At 39.2% G+C, this 9,932-nt stretch overlaps 1 protein-coding gene across 24 annotated transcripts in view; it reads left to right on the plus strand.

The window, feature by feature from the left end:
- The window catches only part of PTPRD (protein tyrosine phosphatase receptor type D), a 2,527,413-nt gene that overhangs the window by 2,296,136 nt on the left and 221,345 nt on the right, over positions 1-9,932 (plus strand). For 16 of the 24 annotated variants that reach the window (XM_070794551.1, XM_070794552.1, XM_070794555.1 and 13 more), the window contains 3 exons: positions 5,879-6,067; positions 8,039-8,056; positions 9,663-9,773. In XM_070794551.1, coding sequence (XP_070650652.1) covers positions 5,879-6,067; positions 8,039-8,056; positions 9,663-9,773 — 318 coding nt within the window. The remainder of the gene's footprint in view (positions 1-5,878; positions 6,068-8,038; positions 8,057-9,662; positions 9,774-9,932) is intronic. The other 8 variants (XM_070794553.1, XM_070794569.1, XM_070794568.1 and 5 more) reach the window with 1 other exon arrangement.

Here is a 9,932-nt window from a genome sequence, read left to right on the forward strand (position 1 = left end):
TGATGTTTCTCATGAAAATTTAATGAAGAATATGCATTCAAAGGAGTTCTGTGCAAAAGGGGGATGGATAGAATTTAATTACCCTTATTAACAATAAGAAAGGTGCTCTCTTTACATTCTCCATGTGATTAGGATGCAAGAATCATTATCTTTGTTGTGCACTGTGTCTATGGAAAGGGAGCTTTGGAGTGTTCTTTATGAGCCAAGACGGAAAAGAAAGGTCATGCAGACATTTTAGACTGCTTTCCATAGGGCACAAGTCGGTTTTATCAGTGGTCCCCAAGGTGAGGTCTTCATTTCTTATAAATTGTTATTAATTCTAAATTTCTTTGGTAAGAGCCTTTAGTAAGTGGCTCAACAATCTCAAGTCTTTGACACTTGCCACTGATGGGTATATAGAATATTGGCATGGTTTTCTAGAGAGACAAACTTGTTGAAGAACAGTAATGACTGGTAGAGCAGTGTTCATGCATGCTGTTGTAACTCGTAGTTAGATGCCAGTGGAGGAACTCAGTGCCCTGGGAAAGACAGGAACAGCTTAGGAATCCCAAGGTAATTGTTTTATTAACAGAAGTCAGTTGCTTTAAATATGGAAATTGACAATAACAAATTCTAAGAGCTTTTTTAGAAACTCGTCTGTAAGTAGTTAGGCATGTAGTTGACTTAGGGGCACTTAAGGTAAACTCTCGCCTGGAAAATCCCATGGTTGGAGGAGCCTGGTGGGCTGCAGTCCATGGGGTCGCTAAGAGTCGGACATGACTGAGCGACTTCACTTTCATTTATCATTTTCATGCATTGGAGAAGGAAATGGCAACCCACTCCAGTGTTCCTGCCTGGAGAATCCCAGGGACGGGGGAGCCTGGTGGGCTGCCGTCTGTGGGGTTGCACAGAGTCGGACACGACTGAAACGACTTAGCAGCAGCAGCAAGGTAAATTATTCTATACTTTGAAGCATTCCAGACCAATGGCTGCCAAGTGAGATGTTTAATAATGTAATGTGTGTGGTGCAGTGGCTTTTGAGCATTTTTCTTTATTTTCTTTATTCTCCCTAATAACATTAAAACTAAGCTTTAGATTTACAAATACACTGAATAAAACTTTAAAGCCATTAAAAAAGAAAAAGCCTGATGAAATTCAAGTGGAATAGAGTATTAAAAGGACTTCCCTGGTGGCACAGACGGTAAAGCGTCTGTCTACAATGTGGGAGACCTGGGTTTGATCCCTGGGTCAGAAAGTTCCCTGGAGAAGGAAATGGCATTAAAAGTATCATATCCTAATTTTCAAAATGCTCTTTACCTGATTTGTAATTTTAAACTTTCCTTGGAGCCTTGAAAAATCATCTTGAAATTCCACTCTTAACCACTCTTTCTGGCACTTGTCCATTGTAGATGTGGGTCTGGCTGACAGCGCACGAGCATTCAAATAAACAGAAGGTATTGCTGCTTCCTCAAAAGAGCCATGCCTTTCAACTTAAGTAAAATGTATAATAGCTCATCGAAGTTAACTCTTTTTTAGTCTCTGGCCGTGGGACAGAAAAATATTCTCTTGTGAATCTATGTGTCAAACCCAAGTGCTTCAGCAACTTTTTTTGGACTTTTCATAGATCACGCTGTAGGACAGCTAGAATCTACTTTTCCCCGTTAACCCCTGATTTTCTCTTATAGTCACCCAGGTTTAATGTTCAGGATACTATCCATTTCTTGGGAGCTTTATTCTTGAGTAGTATTTTGAGATTCTTCTACTATTCACGATCAAAACCTCCTTCCCTCTTTCTAAACTATTCCTCTGATGAACTCTCTACCATAAGTAGTTTTGTACTATGTGTGGTAGAAACCTTTATAATCACTGTGATATATTCATAGTTAGGCTTGGGCATCACAGATTTCTCAAAGTCTGTCAATTCAGACTAGCTTTATGGGAAGGGATTTGGATACAAGTGAGGCATGAAGAAAATTTGTGTTGTAGAAGGATAACCTGAGGAGATAAATTGGATTCCCTGGTGGATCAGACAGTAAAGAATCTGCCTGCAATGCTGGAGACCCTGGTTCGATCCCTGGGTCGGGAATATCCCCTGGAGAAGGGAATGGCTACCCACACCAGTATTCTTGCCTGGGGAATTCCATGGTCAGAGGAGCGTGGTGGACTATAGTCCATGGTGTCACAAAGAGTCAGACACGACTAAGCAAATATACATATATTTAAACTAAACAGTATTTAAAAAATACAAGACAGTGCATCTAGGTACTTACTACTACAGTTAATCTGAGGAGGAAAAGATTAAGTCTGTCTGAGTGAGTTTTGAAAAGCTTTATAATGAAGATGGTTTTGATTGTGTGGCTTTCTCAAGACACAGATGGAGTACTCATTGGATATGATTTATATAAGGAATGGTGAGAATTTCAGTGTGGGCAGGAGAAATGTTTCCTTTGAGGAAGGTTATCCATGAGAGGCTGAGAAAAATGGGCTGTGATTTTAAAAGACTTCACTAGCCAGATTTCGCAGATTTGATTTACCCTTTAGATGTTGAGACAGTAGAGAACACATAGATTTGATCAGCAAGGCAGTGGAGTCATCAAAATGTAACCTTTTCCTTTGAAATTGTGGATGTTTAGCAAGACACTGAAGATTATTCCAGAAATCGTAGGGGACATCCAAGTGGAAGATAGGTATCCTGTCTGATTGTTTCTGTTTGTCTCACTGGTTGTGCTCTTGAGTCATTTGCAATTGGTGGGTGATGACAGTTCATCAAAGGTCATGAGGAAGTGATGATTACATCAACTCCAGGCCCCAATTGAAAGTCAAAATGTTTCATAATAGTCTTCAAACAGCCAGATTCTAATGCAAATATTATTGCCCATATAACTAAAATGCCTTCAGTGCCTCAACAGAATATACCTTTCTAACACTGACTGGAAGAACTGGTCATATAGGATATCAATGTGGGTCATTCTTGAGGGACTTAAGAGGACTTTAGTTTCTCAAGATCTAAGATATGGAGAAATTTTGATTAGGGATAGGGAAATAGCAACCCAGTCCAGTATCTCTGCCTGGAAAATCCCATGAACAGAGGAGCCTAATGGGCTACAATCCATGGGGTCACAAAGAGTTGGCACGACTTAGTGACTGAGCATGCATGCAAGGGAGAAATGAACTTTAGATGAGTTGAAGATTCAAAATTGACCCATTTCAACTTTTTAATGACTGAAAGTGGTTCAGGCCTTTGGAATGGAGGAAAGTATTCTCTCACCCCAAGGAATGGATGTTTCCTTGTTGAACTCTTGAGTTGCTTTTGTTCTTTTCTTCTTTTGTAAGGGAAACTTTCAGATACTTTTCTGACAAATTAAAACTCTCTACCGAGGGATTAATTCAGGTTGAACCTGTTCAGTTCAGTTCAGTTCAGTCGCTCAGTCGTGTCCCACTCTTTGTATCCCCATGAATCACAGCATGCCAGGCCTCCCTGTTCATCATCACCAACTCCCAGAGTTCACTCAAACTCACGTCCATTGAGTCGGTGATGCCATCCAGCCATCTCATCCTCTGTCGTCCCCTTCTCCTCCTGCCCTCAATCCCTCCTAGCATCAGAGTCTTTTCCGATGAGTCAACTCTTCACATGAGGTGGCCAAAGTACTGGAGTTTCAGTTTTAGCATCATTCCTGCCAAAGAACACCCAGGGCTGATCTCCTTTAGAATGGACTGGTTGGATCTCCTTGCAGTCTAAGGCTCTCTCAAGAGTCTTCTCCAACACCACAGTTCAAAAGCATCAATTCTTCGGCGCTCAGCTTTCTTCACAGTCCAACTCTCACATCCATACATGACCACTGGAAAAACCATAGCCTTGACTAGATGGACCTTTGTTGGCAAAGTAACGTCTCTGCTTTTGAATATGCTATCTAGGTTGGTCGTAACTTTTCTTCCAAGGAGTAAGCGTCTTTTAATTTCATGGCTGCAGTCACCATCTGCAGTGATTTTGGAGCCCGCCAAAATAAAGTCTGACGCTGTTTTCACTGTTTCCCCATCTATTTCCCATGAAGTGATGGGACAAGATACCATGATCTTCGTTTTCTGAATACTGAGCTTTAAGCCAACCTTTTCACTCTCCTCTTTTGCTTTCATCAGGAGGCTTTTTAGTTCCTTTTCACTTTCTGGCATAACGGTGGGATAATCTGTATATCTGAAATTATTGAGATTTCTCCCAGCAATCTTGATTCCAGCTTGTGCTTCTTCTAGCCTAGCATTTCTCATGGTATACTCTACATATAAGTTAAATAAACCTGTACTTGGGTAAAAAAAAAAATATATATATATATATATATATATATATATGTACACACACACACACACACACACACACACACACACACACACACACACATAGAGTTTCACTTGAAAGTTAAAAGAAAACCATAATAGACTAAAATAGGAATAGGTTAGTCCAGCTAACCTGCTTGTTGTCCCTGCCCTCCTAAAACTAGCTGTGCTACATCAGTGATTTCCCCTCAAGGAAAAGTTTCCTTCTGAATAGTTGTACTTCTGGTGTGCCTTTCTTTCTGGACAAATTGACTTTCCTTTAAGAATTTTCCACAGTTTGTTGTGATCCACACAGTCAAAGGCTTTGACATAGTCAATAAAGCAGAAAAAGATGTTTTCCTGGAACTCTTTTGACCTGCCTCTTGAGAAATCTGTATGCAGGTCAGGAAGCAACAGCTAGAATTGGACATGGAATAACAGACTGGTTCCAAATAGGGAAAGGAGTACATCAAGGTTGTATATTGTCACCCTGGTATTTAACTTCTGTGCAAAGTACATCATGAGAAACGCTGGGCTGGAAGAAGCACAAGCTGGAATCAAGATTGCCGGGAGAAATACCAATAACCTCAGATATGCAGATGACACCACCCTTATGGGAGAAGGTGAAGAGGAACTCAAAAGCGTCTTGGTGAAAGTGAAAGAGGAGAGTGAAAAAGTTGACCTAAAACTCAACAGTGCATGAGATGGTTGCATGCCATCCCCGACTCAATGGACATGAGTTTGAGTGAACTCTGGGAGTTGGTGATGGACAGGGACACTTGGCATGCTGCAGTCCGTGGGGTCTCACAGAGTCAGGCATGACTGAGCAACTGAACTGACACTGATTGTGACTTTCCTAATGGCTCATTTCATAGCTTTCTTTTGGTGCTCACTGACCTCCTCAGACACACGTTGTATAATGACTGCTTCCATGCTGCCAGAGAACTTGATTCATCTCTTGGTCATGGTTTTTAATCATATGTTTGAGCTATTTGTTAGGTTTTCGGCCTCTTCCTGGACTACACTCCTCTGGCCAGAAACAACATTGTACCATACACTAGCCTAACAGTGCAAGTGCAAAGCTACTTGGATTATGTTAGTTTTTCAGTTCAGTTCAGTTCAGTCGCACAGTCGTGTCCAACTCTTTAAGACCCCATGAATTGCAGCACAGCAGCATCACCATCTCCCGGAGTTCACTCAAATTCACATCCATGGAGTCGGTGATGCCATCCAGCCATCTCATCCTCTGTCGTCCCCTTCTCCTCCTGCCCCCAATCCCTCCCGGCATCAGAGTCTTTTCCAATGAGTCAACTCTTCGCATGAGGTGGCCGAAGTAAATTTCAGCTTTAGCATCAGTCCTTCCAAAGAACACCTAGGACTGATCTCCTTTAGAATGGACTGGTTAGATGTCCTTGCAGTCCAAGGGACTCTCAAGAGTCTTCTCCAACACCACAGTTCAAAAGCATCAATTCTTCAGCGTTCAGCTTTCTTCGCAGTCCAACTCTCACAATGGGAAAAGTTACCAGTCAGTACCTCTTGAATCTTGGGTATCTGCCTTCATGACATGTTTGTATCACCTTTTGTCTTGCAGAGGATCAAATTCCCCGGGGCTTCCCTACTATTGATATGGGCCCACAGCTGAAGGTGGTTGAGCGTACACGCACCGCCACCATGCTTTGTGCAGCCAGTGGGAATCCAGATCCAGAAATCACGTGGTTCAAAGATTTCTTACCGGTCGACACAAGCAACAACAACGGGCGTATTAAGCAGTTACGATCAGGTAGGGTCTTGTTACTGTTTCCATGACCTCCTAGAGAATTTTAGTTTTTCTTTTTCGTTTTCTCTCTATTTTTATTTTCATTTTATTTATTTTTATTTTTTAGGTATTAATTTTTCTCCCTCTTCTCTTTCTCTGTTATTTAATGTGTTGTCCGCGTCTGTGATGTCATAACCTGTTTCAGAGTCTTTCTTCTCTTCTCCGTGTTTTGCAGCTTCTGTTTAATCCACATTGCTCACTGCTGTGACTGTATTTTTGATAATTTTTTTTTAGTTTACTGCTCTTCTGCAGTATTTGATGGATTCATTTTCTCCTGTTTCTTTCTTATTTCTGTTTTCTTTTGAAACAAATTTATTTCAACATTGGACTTCATTCAAAACTTGCAAGGAGTTCCAATGGTTATGTCCATTAAAAATCAAAAATGTTCATATTAAACACTAAAATGATTCTGTTTTATTAAAGTGTGTTTCTCTGTCTTCTCAACATTTTAACTCATCTAACTACCAAAGTTTAGTAAGTTTGGGCACATCTACTTTCTTTTCACTAATACATAAAACACAGAAATGTTATCTCATAAGTATCCAGATGTATTTTTTATAAAGTCCTTTACAAAGTACCAATGAAAGGAGGGGATTTTTATTAATCTTATTATAATATTATGATGAGTGAGTATTTTGTACACATTTGCCACAGTAGTGTGCGCCCACACTAAAGATTTTTAAACCCTCCAGTGACTGGATCTACAGAAGTCTGCTTTTGGTTGGTGTAGACTCCAGCTTTTGCTTCTCTCTCTCTCTTCCTCTCTCTCTCTCTTGCTACCTGTTGCCCTTTCTCCCTCTCCCATCCCCACCCCAAGTTTATTCATTTGCTCTCTTTAGACTAAAAGTAGAGATAATTCTAAATCTGTTAATTTTTAGAGCCTGTCCCTAGGTAATTTCACAGGGATGTATACAGTAAGCTGTTTACTTTGGCATGGGTAGTAATATTGATAATATAATTCTAAGTTGTTTAACTGCCTGTCTTCCCAGAATTCTCAGCTTTTGACCTGTCCTGTGATGTTAAAGCGTCTTGTTAACTGCCTCTTTTGCTTGTTGTCAGCAGAATTGTGTAGATTAGCATTCTGTTATTGTAAATAAAGAATTAATTATTCACCTGTAACATAGATGATTTAGTAATAAAGCTTTAACTCTGAAAAATTTGTACCAAATTATAAGGAATATAATAATATTTTTATGCTGTCTTTCTTCTCTCCGTATTTAAATCTCCAGAATCTATTGGTAAGTGCTTAGTTCTGAAGCGCACTTCACCCCCACTAATTTCCATATTCAGATTACTATTATTATTATTAATAAAATGCATGGCATGCATTTTACTAACTATGAGTGTAGACACAAGATTTCCTTAATGGCGTGCACATTCACACATCCACAGAACTGTTATTGTAAGAACACTATGTAGAAAAATAAAATAATACACAAGTTATATCACACAAATGTAGCAATGTAAGTAGTGTAAGATATATCCAATGAACAGTGTTTGTTTCTAGTTAGTCTTTAGTATTTCCTATAACAGTATATATATATGCATATCTATATATATACTTAAATAGATTAGCCAGTATTTTCCCCAATTCTGTCTTTAAAAATATTGTTTAGTTCTTTAAGAATATGAGGCATATAAGATAGAATTCTCACCCTGTATAATCCCAGACCTAAGAACTCATTTGCTTCTCTGATAAAGGCAATGCTGCCTAGTGTGGTCTTTGCCCTCTGTGGTATAATGTAACTTGCTTTTATGATCTAATAATACTATCTAATATATTCCTGTTTTACCAGTAGAGTAATTCAAGTTTCTTTTAAGACCTTATTTAATTCTGTAAATCTAATTTAATTCTTCTCCCCAGCCCTAGCCTCCTCCTTCTCGTACTAATGCTTCTTCTTTCTAATCTTATTTGCATTCATATTATCCACCCAGGTGGTACACCAATAAGAGGTAAGAGTGCTGAACTAACGTTCACAGAATGATCTTGCTCATTCTTTCTGTCCTTTCATCACTCTCATCTTTGTCCTGTTTTCAAAATCATTCCAGTAATGTCCATCAACTTTATGATTTTCCTTTGTACTGTTTGGTTACGATTGGTGACTCTCATCTTGTGAGTTTTTCTTTTCTTTTTCCTTCTCCTCTTTGTTTTGTTCATTTCTTTCTTTATGAAAATGATTCTTTAAGTTGTGATATGCTTCAAAGAAAGCATATCCAGGTCTTTAGACCACAGACCAGTCACAGCGTACCATCTGTCCCTCTTTTTTTCCTTTTCTTCTTCTTCCTTTTTCCTTTTTTTCTTTTTCTTTTTTCTTCTTTTTCCTTTTTTTTTGTCCAACTGGAGAAAAAAAAAAAAGATCATTTTTTTTCTTCCTTAGCTGTTCTTGTTCCGGACCAAAGTCAAGATGGTCTGGAGAACAGTGGCAGACATGCAGAAGACAGCCTGGAACACCTGCTTTTTGTCTTTATCTTTCAAAAGGTTTTTGCTTTTGTTCTTCTTTTTTCTCTTACTGTCTTAAAAGTCAAAGAATGACCCCCTTCCACCTGATCACACTCGCCTGCAATCTGACAACAGTGCTTTTTTCCCCTCCCACTTCTTTTTTTCTTGGATTACTCGCCTCTGGATTTTTCGAACTTCTGTCCTTCAGGCTCTGGAGACAAAAGGTGCTGAGTATTCTTGGTGGTATGTGGTATTGATGGTTTTTCAGACTTTGAGTCAGTGTGCATTTCTTTTATAATTCTTGTTTTGTATTTTTCTTGGGGTTTTGTGACACCACACTGCTAATCCCACTGGTGGATTTTGATGGGTGTCTTAGGGGATCCGTCTCGAGGTCCTCAAGCAGTGGTTGGTTGGCTCTCCGGGCTGGCATAGGCCGTGCTTTTTAACTTTTTTAAAACCTTCTAATTCAATTACTCTTTGTTTTTCAGCAAATGTAATAAATGATTGTAAGTCGTGGCAAACTGGTCTTTCTTTTCTTAAAAAATCTGCATGTCTTAAGGGAGTTTTGTTTCTTTAAGTAATATTTTCATGATATATAATGACTAATTTTAATATTTTTTGCTTCATGCAGCCTTTTTTGTGCTTGCTGCGTATTTTTGGCTTTCTTCAGCAGAAGACTTTCTTGAAAACCCGGCCTGGTTTTTTTTGAGAGTACCTCTCTTTTGCGCCACTTTTGCTACCAAAATGAAACAAAACAAAAACCAAAAATTAATCTTTTGTTTGATTTAAAAGCCATACTTCCTTGAAGCAGTCTCACCCATCTTCATTTTATTAGTCTAGGAAATAAGCGTATTAATTATGAGTAGAATTCTTGCTTGGGAAAAGATAAGTTTTTATTATGCTAGCGTTGATGATGTAAAACATTTTTAAAAAGAAGAAATAATCTCTGTATGTTTTTCTCATCGCATCATTTCTGTCTGTGCACCTTAGCAAGAGATTGAATCGACGTTGAGCGGATCTTCCTTTTGCAGGGCTTTTCATGTTGTTGAGGTTTAGCTTTCTGCACTGAGAAAGCTTTCTCTGACCATCTCTTTGGCAATATATTTTATATCCATGCAGGAGCCCTTCAGATCGAACAGAGCGAAGAATCTGACCAAGGAAAATATGAGTGTGTTGCCACCAACAGCGCGGGCACTCGCTATTCTGCCCCTGCCAATTTATATGTCAGAGGTAGGAATGACGTAACTGTGGCATTGCGTGTTCATTCAGGCTCAGGGGGAATTGAGATATCCACAGGGTCTGTGTGACTATGTCAGGGTTTAATCAGCTGATGTGCTAATAATGACAGTAGCCGAAGCATTTTAGTGGGTAGAGAATTAAATATTTTAA

This window comes from Bos indicus, chromosome 8 (genome assembly GCF_029378745.1).
Source record: "Bos indicus isolate NIAB-ARS_2022 breed Sahiwal x Tharparkar chromosome 8, NIAB-ARS_B.indTharparkar_mat_pri_1.0, whole genome shotgun sequence".
Taxonomy (NCBI): domain Eukaryota; kingdom Metazoa; phylum Chordata; class Mammalia; order Artiodactyla; family Bovidae; genus Bos; species Bos indicus.